This window comes from Lytechinus variegatus, chromosome 5 (assembly GCF_018143015.1).
Source record: "Lytechinus variegatus isolate NC3 chromosome 5, Lvar_3.0, whole genome shotgun sequence".
Classification (NCBI taxonomy): Eukaryota; Metazoa; Echinodermata; class Echinoidea; order Temnopleuroida; family Toxopneustidae; genus Lytechinus; species Lytechinus variegatus.
Window position 1 is genome coordinate 33,986,150 of NC_054744.1, and position 23,989 is coordinate 34,010,138.

General features: G+C 37.6%; 1 protein-coding gene across 1 annotated transcript; it reads left to right on the forward strand.

The window, feature by feature from the left end:
* Positions 1–46: 46 nt before the first annotated feature.
* Positions 47–19,358, forward strand: LOC121415978 (zinc finger protein 883-like). Its single transcript, XM_041609390.1, has 5 exons — positions 47–79; positions 7,491–7,543; positions 10,349–10,429; positions 12,432–12,494; positions 16,793–19,358. The coding sequence occupies exons 2-5, from the start codon at positions 7,513–7,515 to the stop codon at positions 18,379–18,381; spliced, it is 1,764 nt and encodes a 587-aa protein (XP_041465324.1). The 5' UTR covers positions 47–79; positions 7,491–7,512; the 3' UTR covers positions 18,382–19,358.
* Positions 19,359–23,989: the final 4,631 nt, after the last annotated feature.

A 23,989-nucleotide genomic window follows, 5' to 3' on the forward strand; every position in this document is an offset into this window, starting at 1 on the left:
TCTGATCAGCTTGGTCACGTCAGCCAACTTGAAACGTTACTTACGGTACTTTAGATCTACTTCTGAGCTGAGCCTTGAGGTAAGTAAGGATTTAAGAGAAGGAAACGTCAAATTTGAAAAAATTTCGAGATGCACTAATAAACACAGTTACCCAGACCCAGTTGTGTGTCCGGATAATCAATTTAAGAGAGTATACTATTTGGAAAAATTTACAAAGGAAGTTTGGCCTTATCGTCATCCAAGTCACTGGGGACAAACTTGAGATACACCTCAAATATCAGCAATCTTTCAATAGAATCCACGGTTGGAAGATTTTCAAAAGAAATTCATTGTTCGCGATGCGAAACTGTGCGAAGCTTCTCACTGAGCGGGGACTTCCTTCCAGTTCCACCACACGTTTTCCCATTGACACAAAAACAACTGACTCGGACACTTTTTCAAACGACAAAAATAGTCTTTTTCTTTTCTCTCCTGTGGCGGTATATTCTTCCTAGTTGATGAAGCAATGATCAAAACAATAAGACAAAATTAATCACACAAAAACACTAGTTAACTGTCTAAATACTCCTCGTGATCCGAGTCCCCTTCCCGTGTCAAGTTCGTCCAATCTCCCATAGGAGGGGACTTGGATAACGAGGAGTAGTATTAGTCGTTATCCAAGTCCCCTCCTATGGGAAATTAGACGAACTCGACACGGGAAGGGGACTCCGATCACGAGGAGTATTTAGACAGTTAAATAGTGTTTTTAATGTGATTTTCATTGATTTTAACAGGGCTACCAACCTTTGAGAAGAGTTTGGAGTGAGACACTGCGAGGGAGCGAAGCGACCAAGCCCGAGGGCGCGGAGCGCCCGAGGGGGGGGGATGGTGTGGAAGGGGGGGTGTCCCCCTTCCACGGTAGGGAGCTTTTACAATTTTGCAATTTAAATGGTGCAATCTGGCACATACTTTTAACTCTGATTCCATAAATACATAAGGCAGGATTCAAATAGGTTAATTGATTATTTTTAATGAAGTTCACTTACCTTGAAAAAAAATCCACATTTTTAAGTGCATTATTCCATATCAACTCTCTTTATAATAGCAGTGAAACCTCAACCTGTGATTATCTGCTGCTCCCCAAGACGATACTAGAACAAGTGGTCATTATGATGGCTGTCCATACTGGGTGTCAATTAGCAAAGCCATTTCCCTACCTCTCATCCAGTTAAATTAATCACCGCTCGTGTAGTGGTATTAGAGACAGTCAGTGTCACCCTCAATCACACTCGTTTTAGAGAAAAATTTAATCAAAATTTCGTTCTCAATAGAATACACACAACATAGTTCATAGCACTATATCAATTTATACAAGCATCCTTCCAAAGTCATTCTTACTATCATAATAATGGCATATAAAGGATCTGATCAAAACATATTTTCAAGACAAGACAAGAGACAACTTACCTACCGGCTGAAATCTGAAGTAGAAGTATACTGAGTTGCGCGGGCGCCGGCGCGGCATCTCAGCGCCGGGCCGGCGGGCTATCGCATGGCATGGCTGCTGGCATTGCATTGACACTCGATCGCTCGTTGTGCCTCGTGCGCACAAAACCCCCGCTTCATAGTAAAATTTCGACGCCACCCGCACTCACACGCGGAATACAGTAAGCCAATCGCAACTCAATATCTTGTCTTTGCGCGGCAAACCGAAACCAATTTGCATTGATGGTATATTAGCTTTGCGCTTGTGTGGTTAAAAACTTTGAAACTTTCGCCTGGCCGGGTTATAATGTTATTGAATATCCGATATAGGCTAATAAACTTTTTTTCTCTTTATTTTCGGGGTTCAGCGTGAGAATTCCTATGATCAGCGTGAGAGTGAGAATCGGGTGAAATGCGTGAGACTCACGCAGATTGCGTGATAGTTGGCAGCCCTGATTTTAATGATTCGTATTATCGAAAATATTCATTAACCATGTCTATTAAACTGTCTAAAAGTGGCAGAGTGGTTTTGAAGAGGAGGGAAATGAGGGGTAGATGAATATCAACGGGTTAATTGCCGTTTTGTATTTTTAGGATAGGGGACTTGGATCACGAGTAATACTACTCCTCGTTATCCAAGTCCCCTCCTATGGGAAATTGGACGAACTTAACACGGGAAGGGGACTTGGATCACGAGGAGTATTTAGACAGTTAAATAGTGTTTTTAATGTGATTTTCATTGATTTTAATGATTTTTATAATCGAAAATATTCATTAATCATGACTATTAAACTGTCTAAAAGTGGCAGAGTGGTTTTGAAGAGGAGGGAAATGAGGGGTAGATGAATATCAACGGGTTAATTGCCGTTTTGTATTTTTAGGAGAGGGGACTTGGATCACGAGTAATAGTACTCCTCGTTATCCAAGTCCCCTCCTATGGGAAATTGGACGAACTTAACACGGGAAGGGGACTCGGATCACGAGGAGTATTTAGACAGTTAAATAGTGTTTTTAATGTGATTTTCATTGATTTTAATGATTCTTATTATCGAAAATATTCATTAATCATGTCTATTAAACTGTCTAAAAGTGGCAGAGTGCTTTGAAGAGGAGGGAAATGAGGGGTAGATGAATATCAACGGGTTAATTGCCGTTTTGTATTTTTAGGAGAGGGGACTTGGATCACGAGTAATAGTACTCCTCGTTATCCAAGTCCCCTCCTATGGGAAATTGGACGAACTTAACACGGGAAGGGGACTTGGATCACGAGGAGTATTTAGACAGTTAAATAGTGTTTTTAATGTGATTTTCATTGATTTTAATGATTTTTATAATCGAAAATATTCATTAATCATGACTATTAAACTGTCTAAAAGTGGCAGAGTGGTTTTGAAGAGGAGGGAAATGAGGGGTAGATGAATATCAACGGGTTAATTGCCGTTTTGTATTTTTAGGAGAGGGGACTTGGATCACGAGTAATAGTACTCCTCGTTATCCAAGTCCCCTCCTATGGGAAATTGGACGAACTTAACACGGGAAGGGGACTCGGATCACGAGGAGTATTTAGACAGTTAAATAGTGTTTTTAATGTGATTTTCATTGATTTTAATGATTCTTATTATCGAAAATATTCATTAATCATGTCTATTAAACTGTCTAAAAGTGGCAGAGTGCTTTGAAGAGGAGGGAAATGAGGGGTAGATGAATATCAACGGGTTAATTGCCGTTTTGTATTTTTAGGAGAGGGGACTTGGATCACGAGTAATAGTACTCCTCGTTATCCAAGTCCCCTCCTATGGGAAATTGAACGAACTTAACACGGGAAGGGGACTCGGATCACGAGGAGTATTTAGACAGTTAAATAGTGTTTTTAATGTGATTTTCATTTATTTTAATGATTCTTTTTATCGAAAATATTCATTAATCATGTCTATTAAACTGTCTAAAAGTGGCAGAGTGGTTTTGAAGAGGAGGGAAATGAGGGGTAGATGAATATCAACGGGTTAATTGCCGTTTTGTATTTTTAGGATAGGGGACTTGGATCACGAGGAGTAGTATATACTGTTTTAATTCAAACTTCTTTAGACAGTTAAATAGTGTCTTTAATGTGATTTTCATTGATTTTAATGATTCTTATTATCGAAAATATTTATTAATCATCTCTAGGAAACTGTCTAAAAGTGGCAGAGTGGTTTTGAAGAGGAGGGAAATGAGGGGTAGATGAATATCAACGGGTTAATTGCCGTTTTGTATTTTTAGGATAGGGGACTTGGATCACGAGGAGTAGTATATACTGTTTTAATTCAAACTTCTTTAGACAGTTAAATAGTGTCTTTAATGTGATTTTCATTGATTTTAATGATTCTTATTATCGAAAATATTTATTAATCATCTCTAGGAAACTGTCTAAAAGTGGCAGAGTGGTTTTGAAGAGGAGGGAAATGAAATATCAACGGGTTAATTGCCGTTTTGTATTTTTAGGAGAGGGGACTTGGATCACGAGGAGTAGTATATACTGTTTTAATTCAAACTTCTTTAGACAGTTAAATAGTGTCTTTAATGTGATTTTCATTGATTTTAATGATTCTTATTATCGAAAATATTTATTAATCATCTCTAGGAAACTGTCTAAAAGTGGCAGAGTGGTTTTGAAGAGGAGGGAAATGAGGGGTAGATGAATATCAACGGGTTAATTGCCGTTTTGTATTTTGAGGAGAGGGGACTTGGATCACGAGGAGTAGTATACTGTTTTAATTCAAACTTCTTTAGACAGTTAAATAGTGTCTTTAATGTGATTTTCATTGATTTTAATGATTCTTATTATCGAAAATATTTATTAATCATCTCTAGGAAACTGTCTAAAAGTGGCAGAGTGGTTTTGAAGAGGAGGGAAATGAGGGGTAGATGAATATCAACGGGTTAATTGCCGTTTTGTATTTTTAGGAGAGGGGACTTGGATCACGAGGAGTAGTATACTGTTTTAATTCAATTCTATTGATCTTAATAATTCATCATCGAAAATAGGAAACAAGTAACACAGTGGTTTAATTCGGATGAAGGGGGACTTGAATCACGAGGAGTAATTATAGACCGACATTTTTTTTACGTACCTTACGAAATAAAGCAATGGAGACAGTTAAGAGAGAGATATGCATTTTGATTTATTTAGTAAAAACGTGATAGACGAAATAAAGCATAATCTTGACAAACATATCATGAGATTTATTCATAGCATAATTAAAAAGTACGACGAAATAAAGCCTATATATACTGAAAAGAAGTAGATGCAATTTTGATTTATTTAGTAAATTAGGGATAAACGAAATAAAGCAATGTCTGCAGAAGAGGGATATACTCGGGGCCGATTTATTTAGTAAAAATGTAAACGAAATAAAGCAAATTTCATAGTGTGGGAAACATAAGAAGATGAATATAATCTTGATTTATGTATATGAAAAGTACTAATTTACGAAATAAAGCAATGGAGATTGAAAAGATTATTCAATCCTGATTTATTTAGTAAATTAGGAATCAACGAAATAAAGCAATTGAGACTGTTCGAGGGATATAGGGGCCGATTTATTTAGTAAAAATGTAAACGAAATAAAGCAAATTTCATAGTGTGGGAAACATAAAAAGATGAATATAATCATGATTTATTTATATGAAAAGTACTAATTTACTAACTAAAGCAATAGAGATTGAAAAGAAGTATATAGATGCAATTCGATCTGATTCATAACGCCAATAAAGTGAAGATAGACCAAAGATTGTAGAGCTCGCGTACGCGGCGCTCTACAATCTTTGGTGGAGACTGAAAAGAGACAACGATGGAGGTTGGTAGAAACAGGTAGGACATGTTTTACGTTGTGAAAAATTGTCCGTGGATCCGAGTCACCGGGGACTTGGATCACGATAATGCCGGAAGTTTTATCAATGTTTAATTTTAGTAAGAAATGTCAGGAAATATTTTAACAAAATAGAAGATGATTAGTTAAATTCGTATTTTTAGTGTAATTCAAAGATCAAGACAAAAAAAAGGCTTCAAAAATATAAAGTGTCCGGACACCCGATCCCCTAACCAAGGCGGGAGCTGGAGCTCCCACCTGCTGCGAGGGCGGGAGCTCCCTGTTACCAATCCCCATGATCCCCCATCTTAATTTACATCAGTGATCAGTAGGATGGGGGGTCGGATGTCCAGACACTTTATCTTTTTGAAGCCTTCTTTTTTTGTCTGTGGATTACACTAAAAATATGAATCCATTACTTGTAATCATTTTCTATTTTGTTCTTTATAATATTTTCATAACATTTTGTACTAAAAACTGATGGAACTTTGCTGGTAAATTTTTCCAAATGACATTCTAAAATTGATCGTCCGGACACACAACCCGTCCGGATACACAACAACTGGGTATACTAACGTTAGAGCAGGCTAGTAGACATGGTAGAGGCGCGTGCCAGGGCCAATATGGGAAAATGATTATGGGAAACTCCAATAAGGCACTCCCATAAAGCCTTAAAGGCCATACCGATTAACGGTATTGAAGATTGCTTTGCAAAAGGACAAAAGAAACAACACCAAAGCATGATTTTTCCACCCAAAATTTTGTCCCACTGAGGTCAGAAGCCCATTTGTGACAACAAAAATCCTCATCTAACATTACAAAATTTCCCGTTTGATTCTCGACCGCACTTCGGACTGCAAACTGCGGTCGTATACCCCATTTTTCGTTTGGAAAATCTCAAACAACATTTCCAACCCCGATAAACCCATCTTGGCCAGGTAATCCCCTTGTCTCAATTTCACCACCACGGGCCAGCTAAACGAGCGTTGAGCCAAGGACGAAATGATAAACAACAGCTGTGCTATTACGTAAGACTTGTCTGCCTGTAGAAGGATCTTCGGAATGAAATTATTGTATTCGATATTAATCACGTTTTCAAAGGCATATTACATTCAGACATCCAATACTAGTCCATTTTCAATTTCGAACGAAGAAAATCGACCTCGAAATAAGGAAAGTAAGCGGAATAAAAATTACGGTATGCTTAGCATGCAAGGACCGCGATGCATCCCATATAGTTTCTGTCCGTCCAGCAAGAAAATATGGGATGCATGCCGTTCACTCGCGCAATGATACAGTCTTAACGAAAGAAAGAAAGGAAGAGAGAGAGAGAGAAAGAAAGAAAGAAAGAAAGAAAGGAAGAAAAAATTTAAAGTTTCTATCAACGCATGTATACATGGAACTCCATGCATTCATCAGAACTACACACATTGCAATCCATCGTGTGTGGCCCCCTGCTGTGACCGTTGATGCTGGGGTGTATTATCTTCGGACCGAGGTCAAGAAACAGGTGTTTCTATACTTAAATTTCATGCTTGAGGGCAATAGGGTTTGTAGTACTGGGAGAAGAGATTTGATGATAAGGGAAACTGGGGTATACTGCTCTCCAAAGCAAGATTTTTGTCATGGTAAGGGTTCTAAAAGTTGTAAACAGGGTGATCAGATTTCACAAAATGAAGTAAGGACAATTCACAAACAAAGATCAACAAAGAAGCCCACACACAGTAGATCTGTAGAAAATATAAAGAATTGGAAGGGAGCTGAATGAAGGAGAGAAAGAAAAGAGATGAATTGAGAAGGAAAGAAATTGAAGGAAAAAAAAACAACAGAAAGTTAGAATAAAAGAAGGATGAAAGAAAGAGTACAAGAGAAAGGTTTCCGTCATTCTTTGAAATTATAGAAAGAAAAGGAAAGGAAGATGAATAAATATGTGAAAGACAATATAAAGGAGAGAATTAAGGTGATGCTTTTTAGTAGAAATGCTGTTTCGTTTTTTTTTCCCCTGTTATTTACTTTAACCCCCCCCCCCCCCCCCCCCCCCCCCCCCCGCTTCCCCTGACATTAGAGTCTAGGTTATTTAACATAACAATCACCCTGCTGCCCCCCTCCTTCCCATGGATTCTCTTCCCAGTGTGTTTTTAAACCCCCTAACATTGTTACCTTTTATTATTCACACAGATAATTACTCAAATAAGAAGTGATGGAGAATGAAATCGAAGGTGAACAGAAAGGTAAATCTTAGCTTAGTCATCCACAGATCAAGACTGAAAATAATCTCAATTCCCAAAATTTGGGAATTGAGATTAGTTTCCTCTTGTCCGTGACAATCTTGTAGTACATGGACAGCAGCTCTGTTAAAATAACTAAAAATGCATGATATTATTGTATAGGCCTACACGTATATACAGACAAAATATGAAAATGCTTTGAGTCTCTGTAAATTGGTTGTTCTACTAAAGTACGTTGGACTTTGGCTCCACTCACCAATGGGGATGACAGTAAAATGTCAGAAACTGTGGAATAATTTCCCAGAAAGAGCGGTTATTACTGTTTAGATATTGTAATGACAACCTGCCGGAACACGTCATAACCAGGGTTTACATTTTTTTATTTTAGCTAGAATTGCAAAATTATGTGCATTTCATTCCATTCTGCATTATACCCTCAGGTCTAGTAAAGTGAAATAACAAGGTTTTGAGGAAAAGTTGCCCATTAAATGGTTCCTAAGGCTTATATGGGTGGTATTCTGAGGTCATTTTATCTTCTGAATATTTTATTTTCTCCTAAAATGAAATTGGTATTGTGAGATGACAATTTATCACAGATATAATTTCAAATTCTACATGCGATAAATTGTATCTTGTGCATCTAGAAGAAGAAAAGAAAATTTACGGTAAGTACAGGGGGAAATAGGGAAAAGAGCAGAAATATAGATAGAAAACAGATCCAGGTGGCTGGGAGGGCCTTGCCTCCCCCTCCTCCCCCGAAATGGAGAAGAAACACGATAAAAGGGGAGAATAGAGAGGGGAAAAGAAGAATTTTTTTTAAAGGGGTATGGAAGAACAGCATTATAGATAGAGGAAACCAATCCAGCGGGGTCAGAGGGGCCTTCCTCCCCCAACCCCAAATAAAAAAAAGACAGAATAAATGGGACAGAAAAAAAGAAAAAGAAAAAAATGCAGGAAAAGGGGTTTGAAGGAGAAAGAACAGAAGTAAAGATAGAGAACAGATCCTGGAGGGGCCTTCCCCCCCAAAAAAAAAAAAAAGTTGAAAGGGGAGAGATAGGGGGAAAAGAATAATTCAAAGTGTATTGTTTGATATGAAGTGAATACCAGACATACATGTATCTCAAAGATTATATAATACAGATCATGAATTTGATTGGTGATGATATATGATTAGTACTTTTAGTAGGGTTTTATGATTGGTCATCAGTGATCAAATTCTGATAGTTTTAACAGTGAATGGCCACTTTTGAAAATGGCACATTTTTACACTATCTATCCTAGTTCAAAGGGAAAAATTAGAGTACCGGTACATGACATATCTAGAGCCTGTGAAGGAGCATTGGCAGTTTGGCACCAGTCATTAATGCATCCATATAGGCCAACCTTGGATGCCTTTGGATGAGTTGAAGCCCTGGGTCATGGTTTCAAGATGAGGGTGATTTTCATATCGTATTTATTCAGGGGGAGGGGGTTGGCAGTTATTACATTTCCCCATATATAGCATTATAATGGGTATCTTTTTATGCAATGTTATGAAGATGACTGTGTAAATTATCATTTATCCTTCTATCACGCGGAGGCCTTGGCTGAGTGGTGATAGAAGGGCCGGTATGAAAAGCACCAAGGGAGTGATGATTTTCACTGTCATCCGAATACAGAGCAGTCTATATTTTGTTTTATATCTTACATAAAATGAATCCTGTATGCTGATTGGTTTGAATAGCATCATGTGACAAACATATTCTCACTATTTTGCGATGATGTTGAAAATGAAACGCCCACTGAAGAAAATGTGCTATTCCGTGACGTCAATGATGGAATAGTCGACTATTCCATCATTGACGTCACAGATCATGCAATCTCTCGGGCGCACCGGTCAGCAAGTTGAATCTACCGGGCAAGTCCCGTGAAGGGACGGCGCAGGCACAAATCCGCGTTTCGCTGAGCGCGTGGTTTCGGGAAAAGTAGATCAGTCTGCGCAGCGCATTAAGAAAAGATGATCTACGTGCACAAGAGTAGGTAGACTATTGTTCTATATGCCTTATTAAATGAAGGTCATAAAACAGATATACCAGGCCTTTATTTCAAAATATAGAGGGAATTATTTATCCTCAGTTGTACTGGCCAAATTACTATTTTTCCCTCGGGGCTTCGCCCCTCAGGAAAAATAGTAATGCCAGTCCAACCTCTGAAAATAATTCCCGCTATACTTACAATCCTGGTATATACTCATGGATAATCACATAATTCTATCCACAATTGATTATATTTCAGATTCAGAATCACTAGTGTAACTTTAATCTCAATTAGAACTGCTAAATCACTTAAATTGAAATTTATGTCAGTGGTACTCTCCGGGCTGCTCTGCTGGCCAGGACAACCAATAAATCCAGTTTGCCAGCCAGCGTGCCCGTTGGCTGCGTGTACATCGACTGAGCAGTAGCAAATCACAGCCAGTGAGCTCGAGCCAGCTAGATGCACGCATAGAAACACAACTTGTGGTCCCTTCCTCAGGGGTACGAGTACTATATCAGAGGGTTTGATAGAAGAAATGTACAGTATTGATTCAAACCCCTGAGACGACGATAGACGGAATAGCATAGCGTCACATGATGCAGTTTTAACCATTCAACTGTAACAATCTATAGCGTGAGGTATATATACCGCCCAGTTTGTTTGTCTGCCCAGATAGTAAGTTGTGAAAAGAAGCCCCTGATGATAAAAAACGAAGTTGCCTGCTGTGAATGATGTAGTTGTTTCGATGATTTGTTAAGATATTGTTTGTTTTTATTATTATTATTATTTTAGTTACCTTGGATTTCAAAGAAGAAGTAATAGATAGAGAGTATGTGGAACAAGATGAATCATCCCAAGACCAGATCAAAAGAGGTGTGTATGAAGGTTTGAATTGAATACAAGTCTCAAAATTTAGGTTCAGTCACATATGAGGAGGAGGTGGTGGTCAAGGGGGGGGGGGCATTTTGCAATGGCACCTTTTTGAGGAAAAGGGCGAAATACAGGGGGGGGGGGGGTTAAATGTGGGCAAGGCTGTTATACATTACCAGAAAGTTCAATCTGAAAAGCAACCAAAGAAGCCCTGTTTATCAAAATGTTGAAAGGGCACAATACAAGCAAACATTCATATAGCATCAGACATTGCAAGGGGCAGAATTTCAGCTTGCCCATTGGAGCTAATTTTGTAGATACATGTAAGCCACCTGATCCCACTGACAGAAGAGTTCACACAAGAACCTTGATTAGCCATTTATAGCTGATTATTGAACATTGAGCTTGTTTGTACTGGTCACTGCAACAAGGGTTGGCAATTACCCAGGAAATGTTAGGTATTATCTGCCCATATGGGAAATACTTGATCAATCTTGTAAGTGCTGAGAAGTCCTTAACCCTATCTAGGCCGGGGTATTTTTGGAGTTCATATGGCGGGGGGGGGGGCCTCCCAGGCCCCCCCCTAAGATCTCGGCCGTCGACCGCGCGATTGCGCCGAAAATTGGCACGTGGGTTGCCTGGGACATAATCTACAAGATTGTATAGTAATTTATTTCATGCGAATCGCTATTAAGTGATTATGCTAATTTATGCGTAATTAGTATGCGAAATCATACTTTTTCCTCTAACTCCCTAAATAAAGCTCCAAATGTACTAATTTTTGGTATAGAAACTCTTTGTGGTGTTCTTAGCAAGTGTAAATGAAAAAATTGCGATATCAAATAATTTTCTTATGTATTTTATTGTTTTTTGTAATTTCTTATGTATTTCTTTGTTTTTTTACCTTTTGTTTTTCATTGTTTTTTTCAATGAAATTTGTTGGTGACTCTTCTGTGATCATAAAAAGCATAAAATAAATACATTTAGACCAGCAAAACTAAAAATAATCATACATTTATGAATTTTGGTTGAAAACACAATTTGCATTGACTTTGTACACGAAATCACGTTTTTGAGCAATTTTTGGTCTGACATGCACTTACATAATGTTGCGTAATTTCAGAACCATGTACCCGGGTGACACAAAGTTGGTCTCAAAAGTTGCGCAAGACCTGAAAGTAAAAAGTCAGCAAGCGGCGCGGTCAAAAAATTTCACGCGGCAAAAATATTGCGCAATTCGTTGAGGGGGGCCTCCGAGGCCCCCTCCCCCTGGCCTAGATAGGGTTAAGATGTACAGAGAGGTAGAGGATTATGTTAGGATATGCTCGAGAAACACCACAGCAATACCTGAAAAGACAAAGTATATTTTGTAGGCTAAATTTCCAACTACTTATTTTTCTTTTTTTTTATTATCAAGGCACTATTTCCATCAGTATTTTTTTATCCAGCCAATCCTGACCTCAACAGACCTTGACTTTTGTCAAGTGCATCTATTTGCATTCTGCAACTATTAAATGTGTTTTCTCTGAGAGCCAGAAATATACAGCACTTGGTGTTGCAGTTGTAAATCTAACTTTCAAGATGTTCTAAACCAATGAGTTTCATATTATAAGGTTATGATTCAGGTCACTTGCATATTGCTTTGTGAAAATTTCAGACTCAACAGGAACTTGTATAGCATGGTCTGTTGAGACTGAAAATCTTCCATGGAGTTGCCTTGCATCGTTGACCTTGAGAGGGAGGATGATAAATTGTCTTTACATTACTTTACATCAATTACCTGATAGGTGTTTCGTAAAGCTGTTCGTAAAATTACGCAAGACTTGACGCATGACTCGAACATGTTCCAAGGTGCTATTAAAGTCAGCTATTATGTAGGACAGGAAATTGTCACCAGTTATATCATAGGAACAGCTTTATGAAATACCCACCTTGTATAATAATTTTTATTGTGTGAATTATATATGCTCTCATTTTCAGCATACCATTGTTCCTCCTATTTCAGGTATTATACACATCAAGCAAGAAATTTTAGAGGGGGATGATATTGAGGCAACTCTGCAAAAAGGTAGGCCCTATTCATATATCATTAATTTATTTAGTTTTATTATATCTATTTCGTTTGAAACGTGTTGGTTTTTCAAAAAGCTAATTGCCTTAAATGACTTAAAGGTAAATGCCAGTTGTGGTAATGGTCTCAAAATGTCTTTTTACAGAATCCAATATAATGAACACCCAAGTGTCTGTTTGTATGAATAAAAAATATGTGCCAAAGGATTCTGGAAACAATTGTGTAATTGCTGAGCAATAAGCAAAATATGTGCGGATTCTGACATTTTCGTCGGGTCTTTATTCCAGCAATGACAATATACACTGTCCCATGTGTGCCTATCTGTGTTGGCGATCTTCGATGAGATCGTTTTTGTCTCACGTGCATAGCAGAGTGAGACTATAGGCGCCGCTTTTCCGACGGCGGCGGCGTCAACATCAACCCATTAACCCGAGGTTAAGTTTTTGAAATTACATCATAACTTAGAAAGTATATGGACCTAGTTCATGAAACTTGGCCATAAGGTAGATTAAGTATTACTGAACATTCTCTTAGAGTTTCATGTCACATGACCAAGGTCAAAGGTCATTTAGGGTCAATGAACTTAGACCATGTTGGGGGAATCAACATCAAAATCTTAACCTGAGGTTAAGTTTTTGAAATGTCATCATAACTTAGAAAATATATGGACCTAGTTCATTAAACGTGGACATAAGGTCAATCAAGTATCACCAAACATCCTGCATGAGTGTCGTGTCACATGACCAAGGTCAATGAACTTGGCCGATTTGGGGGTATCTGTTGAATTACAATCAAAACTTTAAAAGTTTTTGTATCTGATTCATGAAACTTAGACATTATAGTAATCAAGTATAGTATCACTGAACATCCTGTGCAAGTTTCAGTTCACATGATCAAGGTCAAAGGTCATTTAGGGTCAATGAACTTTGGCCGAATTGGGGGTATTTGTTGAATTACCATCATAACTTTAGAAAGTACCGTATGTTGGTCTAGTTCATAAGACATGGACATAAGAGTAATCAAGTGTCACTGAACATCCTGTGCACATTTTAGGTCACATGACCAAGGTCAAAGGTCAATGAACTTTGGCCATAATGAGGGTATCTGTTGAATTACCATCATAACTTTGCAAGTTTATTGATCTGACTTTTGAAACTTGGACATAAGTGTAATCAAGTATCACTGAATATCCTGTGCAAGTTTCAGGTCACATGATCAAGGTCAAAGGTCATGTGAGGTCAATGAATTTTGGCCACCTTGGGGGTATTTGTTGAATTACCATCCTATCTCTGTAAGTGTATTGTTCTAGTTCATAAAACGTGAAAATAAGAGTAACCAAGTATCACTAAACATCTTGTGCGAGTTATAGTAGTTTTCAAAGTCAGCAATGCTGCTATGTTGAATCTCGTGATGCAGGTGAGACGGCCAGAGGCATTCCACTTGTTCAGCTTAGATTTTATGATTTCACAAAGTTCAGTTTATGTATTAAACTGTACCAGATTTAGATCCGTGATGATATGATAATACTTAACCTTGGTTTTACAGACTTTCTCACGAAATCAATGTTTTAACTGCAACTACTTTCATTTAGCTTTAAAATAGGCAAGACTGGCAATGAAGGGTGATGGATGATTTTGCCCTTGTGACAGCCCAAACTTAAAATCTCACTTAACTTTGCTCATGCATGCATATATGAGTGAAGATGATCTGATTAGATTTGGGGGTCTTGAGGTCAAAGGTCACTAAGACCATATGAAATGTGTAGAAAATGACAAAGGTCAGGTAATATGGTGGAGGCATGCATTTCTTCTATGTTCTGTCAAGATTCTATCCAGTTTCTGATCTGTCACATGTCAAAATTAATGGTCCGAATTCACAAAGGTGGATTTAAAAACCCACCGTTGCATGGTTTATGCATATTTCATGTAAAAATTATGCTTATTTTGCCACGTATATTAAAAACGTCCGATGCTGATGCCCGATTTTGTCACAGTGCGCCAAGTTGACACCTGTTGCCGTGGTTATCCACGCTCTTTTTTATTCATGAGTCCACTCTTCAAACAGTGGACTTGGGAATAAATTTTTTTTTACCATGTTAAGAGGTGTTAATTTGGCGCACACTGACAACTGCATCAGCAATGGAATTTTTATACACCGCCAAATACGCGCTACATTAAGCGTTATTTATACATGAAATCTGCATAAACCATTGGTTTTCAAAACCATCGTTGTGAATTTGGGCTGATGATGAGTGTGAAAAATTAGGTTTGTTGTGTTCATCAGCTGCCAGTTTTTTAGTCGCAGTTTGTGTAGGCTGGTGGGTGTTTCGTGAAGCTGTTTGTATAAAGTTACTAGCGACTTTACAAATGGCTGGTGAGCCTTTCTTGTGGAATGATAACACCAGATTTCTTTTGGTGTTGATGTAGTTCCTAAGAAAGGATCACCACTTGCTCATAAAGAAGCGGTAACTTAGGAATAGCTTAATATGAAACACCCACTGATTGTCAGTCTGTACCACGCTTCGAAGTGCCCTGCCTACCCAGGACCAAAATCCAATTGAAACCAGTTGGAAATCCAACTGGTTTCAATTGGATTTTGGTTTCAACTGGTTTCAATTGGTTTCAACTGGTTTCAATTGGTTTTAACTGGAATTCAACAATTTCCAATTGAAACCAGTTGGGCAACTGGAAATCCTAACTGGAACCAGTTGGGCAACTGGAAATCCTAACTGGAACCAGTTGGGTAAATGGATATGACTTCCAACTGGAAATGATTTCTTACTGGAACCAGTTGGGTAACTGGAAATCCTAACTGGAACCAGTTGGGCAACTGGAAATCCTAACTGGAACCAGTTGGGTAACTGGAAATGACTTCCAACTGGAAATGATTTCTAACTGGAACCAGTTAATCGGGTAACTGGAAATCCTAAATGGAACCAATTGGGTAACTGGAGATGACTTCTAACTGGAAAGATGGGTAACTAAGTTCTAATTTGAACCAGTTGGGCAACTGGAAATAAAACTGGAACCAGTTGGGTAACTGGAAATCCTAACTGGATCCAGTTGGGTAACTGGAAATGATTTCCAATTGGTTTCCAATTGGAAATTTTCCAGTTACCCAACTGGATCCAATTGAAACCAGTTAATTTGCATATTTTCTGACAGTGTGCACAGATTAATGTTTTATGCGATTCATCATAATTTGCAATGTATCTATTAAATTTTTTTCAATTTGAAGTTCCACACTTTTTTCAGATAAGTGTTTCCAATACTTAGCAGTGAAAACCATGTTCATAAATGTTATAGATTATAATCAAAAACAGATTCAAAGATAATTAGTACACCACTAACTGTTACCAAATTACATCAAATAAAAATACATATATTTGAAGAACTCCAATATGAATATATACATATGAAAGTCTGTATTTTATCAATGCCCTTTACATTGGTATTAATAGACAAATAACACTGCTTCTGTGTTGGCATGAGCAATAGTTAGTGCAAATGCTAATTAATTTGTAACTAATTAAGTTCATTCCAACTGGAAGTTCCAATTGGATCCAGTTGGAAACCAATTGGTTTCAACTGGTTCCAGTTGCCTCCAATTGGTTTCAACTGGAACCAATTGAAACCAGTTGCCTCCAATTGGATATTGGAACAACTGGAACCAATTGAAAACCAATTGAAACCAATAGCCAACTGGTTCCAGTTGCCCAATTGGTTTTAACTGGAACCAGTTGGCAACTGGTTTTCAATTGGAACCAGTTGTTCCAATTTCCCTATTGAAACCAGTTGGCCAACTGGTTTCAATTGGTTTTGCTCTAATTGGTTTCAACTGGATTTTGGTCCTGGGTAGTGGGCACTACATATCTAATTATGCCAGCAATGTAGCCTAGAAATTTGGTCAATATTTAATTGAGTAATACTGTTTTTCCTAACCAAAAATCAGTCCAGTTGGTATGGGTAACCAGCAAAATCTACAGTATGTGATCAATTTCTTAGCTTTTTTTAAAATCATAAAACTACCAACTCGTGAATAAGCTATTATTAGCACTATTTGGAGTATGTATCAGTCATGAAATATATTAGTTGATGCTTTGACATTGTAGAGCAATGTATCAGCTTGTCATAATCATTAAGTACTGTAGCCATTGATTGTATGCGCTGTCTTTGGAAATGCACATGATCGTTACTTGCCTACTGGAACTTAGTGATCTCTGTCCAACCAGCCTTTGCAGATCACAGAATTCATATTCAAATAAGATTTCTTTCCTATCATCCTTTTTTCCTCAGATCAATACAAACCACCCAATTCTTTTGACACAGAGAATGAACACAAGATACCAATCGACCATGCATCAGCAGACGAGAAACCAATCCTATCAATTGTCAAAGAAGAACCCTCAGAACCCATTGATAGCCATCATCCAAATTCTGATCAACCAATTCCATACTGGAACAATCCATTGAGATTTGCTGCCATCGCTCAATTCGCTACACTCATTGGTAAACAGAGGACTGAGGAAGAGGTATCCTGTTGCTCCACTTGCAGGAGGGGATTCCCTTCTAAAGGTTCCCTCTTTGAACACCTAAGACTCCACACCAATGAGAATGAGCATGAGTACTTTGTAGACAATAGAAAGTTCTACCATAGGGCTGTTTCCAAGAAACATCCACATAAAGGCAAACGAAAGAAGCCATCATGTTCTAATCCGAGTTCCAAGAGCAAGAAAGTGTTGACTCCTACTTCGTATCCACATAGTCATGGAAAAAATAGAGCAGTTACTGCAGAACGTCTTTCCTCGAATACCAAGGGTGAGGGAGGGTCGAGTTCTACAAAAGGAAAAAACCGTCAACGTTATAGATGTCATATATGTAGGGAGCTCTTGACTAGTATGTTCAGCCTTCGTCAACATTTGAAAAAGCATGATCCGCCCAAAGCACCAAAGCGAAAGAGCCCCGCAAAAACTGAAATTAGTCTCAAATGCCCAAAGTGCCCCAGTTCTTTTATGAGTAAGAGTAGTTTGCTGCAGCATGTGGCCGTCATTCATGCTGGGACCAAGTACCATAAGTGTTCTCAATGCGAAGACGGATTCTGGAAAGAAAATCAGTTGCTAGAACATATAAATGATAGCCACAAGAAGAAGGAGTGGCAGTGTAGTACATGTGATAAGACATACGAATCGCAAATTGCATTCAATATCCATATAAGAACCCACGCTAAAGTGAAGCAGTATGATTGTCTCGTTTGCTATCGAGCGTTCATTCACAAGCATTCCCTTGATAAACACATGAAAACGCACCAAAAGCTTAAATGCGCCGAGTGTGGGAAGGAATTTCTCTTCCAGCAGAACCTGGAGAAGCATATGCGAACACATACTAGAGAAAAGCCATTCAAGTGTTCGGAATGTAAAAAGAATTTCATGTTTGAAACCAGTCTCAAGAATCATATGAAAAGGCACGCCACTCCTCACCACTCTGCTAAATCTTTGAAGTGTACGGTATGTCAGAAGGAATTCATGTACGAAAACAATCTAACGAATCACATGCAAAGTCACGCTCCCCTTCACGGCTGTCCTAAATGCGAGAAAAGCTTCTATTTCAAGGACAACCTCGAAAAGCATCTCCGAAAACACTCTCCCCCGGAGCCATTCCACTGTTCTTCTTGTAAAGAGTCGTTCAAAACAAAGTCAGCACTGAAGATCCATAGAACAACTGAACACCCCACGGAAGGCTCTCTTCAGTGCATTAAGTGTAAGAAGTCATTCAGGTACAAAAAAAGTTACAATAAGCACATGAAATCACACAGAGATAAAACCCATATAAATGCGCCATATGCAAGTATATATTCCCATCTACACACTCCCTCGCCATCCATGTAAGAAAACACACAGACACAGCAGTGGTGCATAAATGCAGGTATTGTGAAATGACATTCAAATTCAGGTCGTTCCTTACCAAGCATATCGTTAGTAAACACGATGGGATTAATCTCCATAAATGCTCTCAATGTCATATGAGGTATATCACACAAACAGAGCTATTCAGACATGAAAAGAAGCACAGCTCAGGAGAAAATACTATTTCTGTTCAAGTGTGACCAGGTTCAACTTGGCTTACAGGCCAAGTACAACTGGGGCCCGTTTCATAAAGGACTTGCAACTGTTGTAACTTTGCCATAATGGCAACTACCATGGCAACAGGGCTCAGCAGCGAATCAGAATCAAGGTTACCATGGTAGTTGCCATAATGGGAAAGTAACAACATTTGCAAGTCCTTAATGAAACAGGCTCCTGAACAAGAAGTTGATTTGAAATCTGACAAGCATAACACTGAAAATGTCATTTATATTTGATATATAACGATAATGTTCCAAAGAAATATTGTAAATTTTGCTACAAAAATGGAAATTTTGTTCAGAATGAAATATTTTTTTCTCTGCTCAAACTCCGCTTATTAATCATCATAGTAAAAGGCCAGGTACACCTGGGGTCCGTTGCAAAAAGAGTTGCGATCAAACGCAACAAAAAAAATCTTGTGCAACTTGATTTTCAGCCAATAAGGCACCCTTATTTGGGACTTGTGCTTATTATTTTGAGGTGTAAACGCAACTCTTTCTGCAACAGGGCCCCCAACAAGAAGTTTATTTGAATTGGTGAATGTTTAGCAAATCTAAAAAAACACTGAAATGTCATTAATATTTGATATCAGATAAGAATATTATGGGTTTTTTATGTTCCAAACTCCAAAGAAATATTCTTCATTTTGCTACAAAATGGAAATTGTGTTTTATATGGATTTGCATTTCTTAAAAATTGGTTAATTTTTTTTTTTTTGACCTTCTACCCATAGAGCAAGATGTTTTTTTTTTATAATGAAAGTTGTTTATTTTGCTGTCTGAATCCTTTGGTAAACTTAACCATTGACATGATACAGATTCCTTGTACTAATTACATTGCTAACAAATGTTTTGTAATTCATTGGAATGTGTTGTGGTACCTGTATATTTCATATTCATAAATTGAAGATCTAATAGTTTTGATTTTATCATTAATAACAGTATGGAAGTTTGAAAAATATCTTGGCCATTCAATTCAATCCATTGTGACTTCTCAGGTATCATGTGAACATTTTACAGATCTTATGGCATCTTTCCAGAAAACGGTCCTTTCTGTCATTTCAGTGACTCCCTGAGGAGCATTTCATGAGAAATCTATCTAGATTTGCCCAATGTTATATATAACTCTGTATAGGCCTATTGACAGGAATTGTGATTTATTGCCTTGCCTGGCTACCCTAAATTAAAAAAAAATATGTCTCCTGTTTCAGAAAGACTGTAAGAGCAGATGCACTAATTCTATATAACAAGATATTTATCAGTCAATTGAATTGAGTGATTTCAGTATTTCAGGAAACTGGTATTGCAAACTTGTTATCATAACAACTTTTATGACACAATACCTTGGTCTAGAATTATATCATTTGATTTGGATATGTGATATTATTTTGTGTAAAATACGAATTTTAAAACGTATCCTGTACCAGGAAGTTGTTTTTATATGTGAGTTTTACTGAGCTCTGAAAATAGGAAGTTTGTCATGAAAATAATCTATTTGTATTTTGTTTTAGAGAAGCAGAAAAAAATGTATAACGGGCTGTAGAAATTGAATTTCATTGTAGTCAAACACGAAATGTAAATTTACCACTTTGCATTCATTCTAAATATAAAATGCATTGTAGCATGAAATATATCTTCGAAGCTTGACATTAAAAATGCTTATTAAAATTGCTATTGTTACAAGTAGTTACAAATAGAGACAACTGCATGGAAAAAACTCAATACTTTGTGTAGTATGAGTAATTTTTCCTGATTGGATTATCACTTGTTGTTATTTTACATTGTTTCCATCTTAGTAATACATGTAGTTGTATAATTTGAATTTCCATTAGTATTTTTTATGCATCATGTATTTGTTGATTCAATCCAACCCCAATCATGTTACTTTTCACAATTAAGTCTCATAAAAAACAATTTGTATGTTGTTTGAATTCTGTGAATGGAAAATAGATTATAAGCTTGCATCTATTACTGTTTAACACTGTTACAGACTGATCCATTGTGTCTAAAACTCTGTCTGAATGCAGGGTGCTACATAAGCACTTGCCCGATTGCCCAGGGCAAGTAAAAGTTAGAGTCGGGCAAGTGTTTTGAAGTAAAGACCAAACTACTGTCCCGAATTGGACAAGAAAAATTCACACAGTAGAAAAAAATTCTTACAGTAGACAAAAATTAGAGTCGATATGATCTTGACCCTAATTTTGGTCATGGCATGCAAGATAAAATCACTTTGGAAAAAGAAATGCAATAACAAGATAGATCAGCTCATGTCAAAAGAGAGAAAAAGGTCAATGGTTTATAAAACTGCAAAACTTTCTTTTGAAGAGGTAAAACTTTTTTGTTTCAAGGATTTTTTCGGGCAAGTCAAATAAATTTTTGGGCAAGTATATTGCAAATATTTTAAAAAATTACTTGCATGACCATGAAAGTGCTTCTAAAAAGTTATGTAGCACCCTGCTGAATGATTTACAAACTTGTGTTACTTCAAACCATTGGTCGATAATATAATTGCTTGACCAAATCTTTCGTGAAAACAACTCCCTTTGTTTAATCACAAAATGTTGGGTATATCACTTTGGAAAAACCAGGAGTTGGTTTCATGAGAGGTTTGGGTTTTATGTTATTGCACAGCCCCCCCCCCTGCATATATGACATGATTTTACAAAACATTGGGTGAGTAATGGACCTAAACAATTTATACATTCAAAAGATCTATTTCCCAATTTGTAATAGGTCAGGGCCAGTATTCTGAAAATCATATCTTATCTTCATTATTGTAATGGTGAGCAAGGTTTGATGGCTTATTTGCAATTTGTTGAACAGTGGAAACTTGGACCCATGAACCAGCACAAGTCAAATGTGAAGCCATTGGCATACCTCATTTCTGATCAAAACTGAAATGATTTAAGGGATTAATTTTATTTCTGAACAATGCCTCTTGTCTTTTGCAAGAAGTATTGGATGTTTTCACAATATGAGTAGGTTGGGTTATACCAAAAGCAATTTCTAAGGGTTGGGAATTGTAATGATGATAATAGGGTGATAATCTTCTTAATGACATTGATGGTGATGATGATGATGATGATGAAAGAGTAGGGGGAAACCCCAGTGTAGTGGTCCACCTGCATTCCCCCAATCAGTTATATCGGGAGGAGAGACCTGCGGGTCATAGTGATTCAGTTCGCTTTTCGCCTCCCAGGCACAGGTGACGCCAAACAAATGATGATGATGATGGTGATGATAATGAGGATGACAATGATGATGGTATCAACAGTAATAAATGATGTTGATAACAAACACAGATGCCATTGTTCACCAAGGGTAGCCACTTTAACTAAAGATAGCATTCCAAAAGGCCTTGAGGAACATTGTTATTACTTCCCTTCACCTAATTTTACACATACCATTTATTTAAAAAAAAATCACCTAAAGATGGTCTTGAGCTGCCCCCCCCCATCACAACCCTCATATATGTTTGAGGAAAATAATCATTAATTAAAGCATTGACAATCATGGCATGAATTCTATGTTTTTTCACAAATTTTATTGGTGCACCCCCTCCCCCTTAGCTATTTCAGTATATTTTTCTATTAAAAAAATTGTAAAAAAAAATCATTTCCTTTTCAGCAATTGATCGCAAATATTTTCTTGCAACACCCCCTAAGAGTATGCACAAAATCCATTAAGTTCACTTAACAAATTACAGAAGTGTCTCAATGACAGGCTTGGTCGCTTTGCTCCTTCGCTTCGATCTTTTTTCCAAAAAGTTAATGCCTGCTGTCCCCCCCCCCCCGTGAAAAATTTCTGCATATGGCCTTGTTTAAGTTAGTGCCCCTTACGAAAGAAAAGGTGCCCTAATTCTTTCCCTGCTGTGCCCCCCCCCCCCCACTTTCAACTTTGCTCCGCCGCCCCTGTATGGATCATCATCAATATCGTCTCGATTAAAAGGGATCATGCAAAATTAACTTTAAAAGGCTGCATGTTGTCTTGTTTGGAGTAGATTCTCTTCTGTTTCCTTCATTGATCTGTTGATAATTTACACTCCTATCAGCCTTTGGGGAGTTTATTGCCTCAATTTTGAGAAAGATGATCTGTATTATCTGTATTTTTGGAGGGTGCCGTCAGAGGCAAGTTGAGATGACAGGACTCGCAGGGGGGGCGGGGGCCAACGCCCCTGTCTTTCAAGTAGTGGAGGAAAAGTTGAAAAGAAAAAGAACCGGAAAGGAAGAGAAGAATATTAAACAGAGAGGTCTTTAATCCTTACTATTATTGCAATTCAGTAATTTGAAGTAGAAAATAACGACATCTTTAGATATAGAATTACTAAAATGTAAGGGAATTGACTAAAGTTAAACTATGTTATGGGGAGAATTTTTGTATTTGGGAATATAGAAAATGATCATAACATACTTGCCAACCTTGGGAAATGAAAAAGCGCTTGCGACTTGCCGAGTGAAGGGGGGGGGGGGCAATGACAGATATTTTTTTCGTTTTATGAATGACGTGATCAAAACGAAGATGGAAGACTAAAGATCGTAACCATCCCTCCTTTCTTGATGAGCAACAAAAAAAATCAATAATAAAACCAACAATAATATATCAAAAATAAATCTACATAGTCTTTTCTGAGCGACAATATGAGAGGGAAATTGTTCTTTTAGTCAACCGACTGTAAACAGTGATGAAAAATACAAACATACATCACTGTCTGCAAGGGAATATAGCATTGAAGGGTGATTTTTTTTTCAATATTGAAAGTTAGCATTATTTAGCTTGCTCTTAATCACCGATGTCATTGAATAGAAAAAAAACCTGCTCAATATTTCCACCGTTTTATGGGGGAGGCCGGGGTCACACTCATCATGGAAACATTTCTATTAATATAAATGCTTGTTACGTCTGAAACGTTACAAGATATCGCTTGAACAGTTTATCTGGGTTTAAATTTCATTTGAAAAAACAACAACAACAAAATTCCATATGAATGACTTAAAGAATGACTGACAGTTAAAATTGGACCCCGCTTGATTTTCTCTTTATACCATTCTCCCGAACCTTCGACTATGTATACAAAAGTTTTTTTTTCTCTCCGTCTATATATGCTAACTTATCCATATTCTCTCCGGTATTTTTGTTGCTTTTACATGTTTTCCATGTTGATATTTCCTTCTTGTTTTAATTTTCTATTCGATTCTATCCTTACTGTCACCCCCCCCACCCCCCCCCCGGCGGCACTGCTCGCCGGTTTAATTACGCCACTGCTTTTAACTTGAACACACCTTTTTTTTCTTTCAAAGTGTGTTCAATTTGGAATCAGTGGCGTTAACCCGGTCCGAGAAAGGGGAGCAAATAGGAACCCAAATTGCATTTCT

Excerpts from the sequence above, each read along its gene's own strand:
- LOC121415978 (XM_041609390.1), top strand. The coding sequence starts at position 7,513 with ATGGAGAATGAAATCGAAGGTGAACAGAAAG. Across the intron at positions 10,430-12,431 it reads CCAAGACCAGATCAAAAGAG|GTATTATACACATCAAGCAA; the intron begins GTGTGTATGAAG and ends CTCCTATTTCAG. Across the intron at positions 12,495-16,792 it reads TGAGGCAACTCTGCAAAAAG|ATCAATACAAACCACCCAAT; the intron begins GTAGGCCCTATT and ends TTTTTTCCTCAG.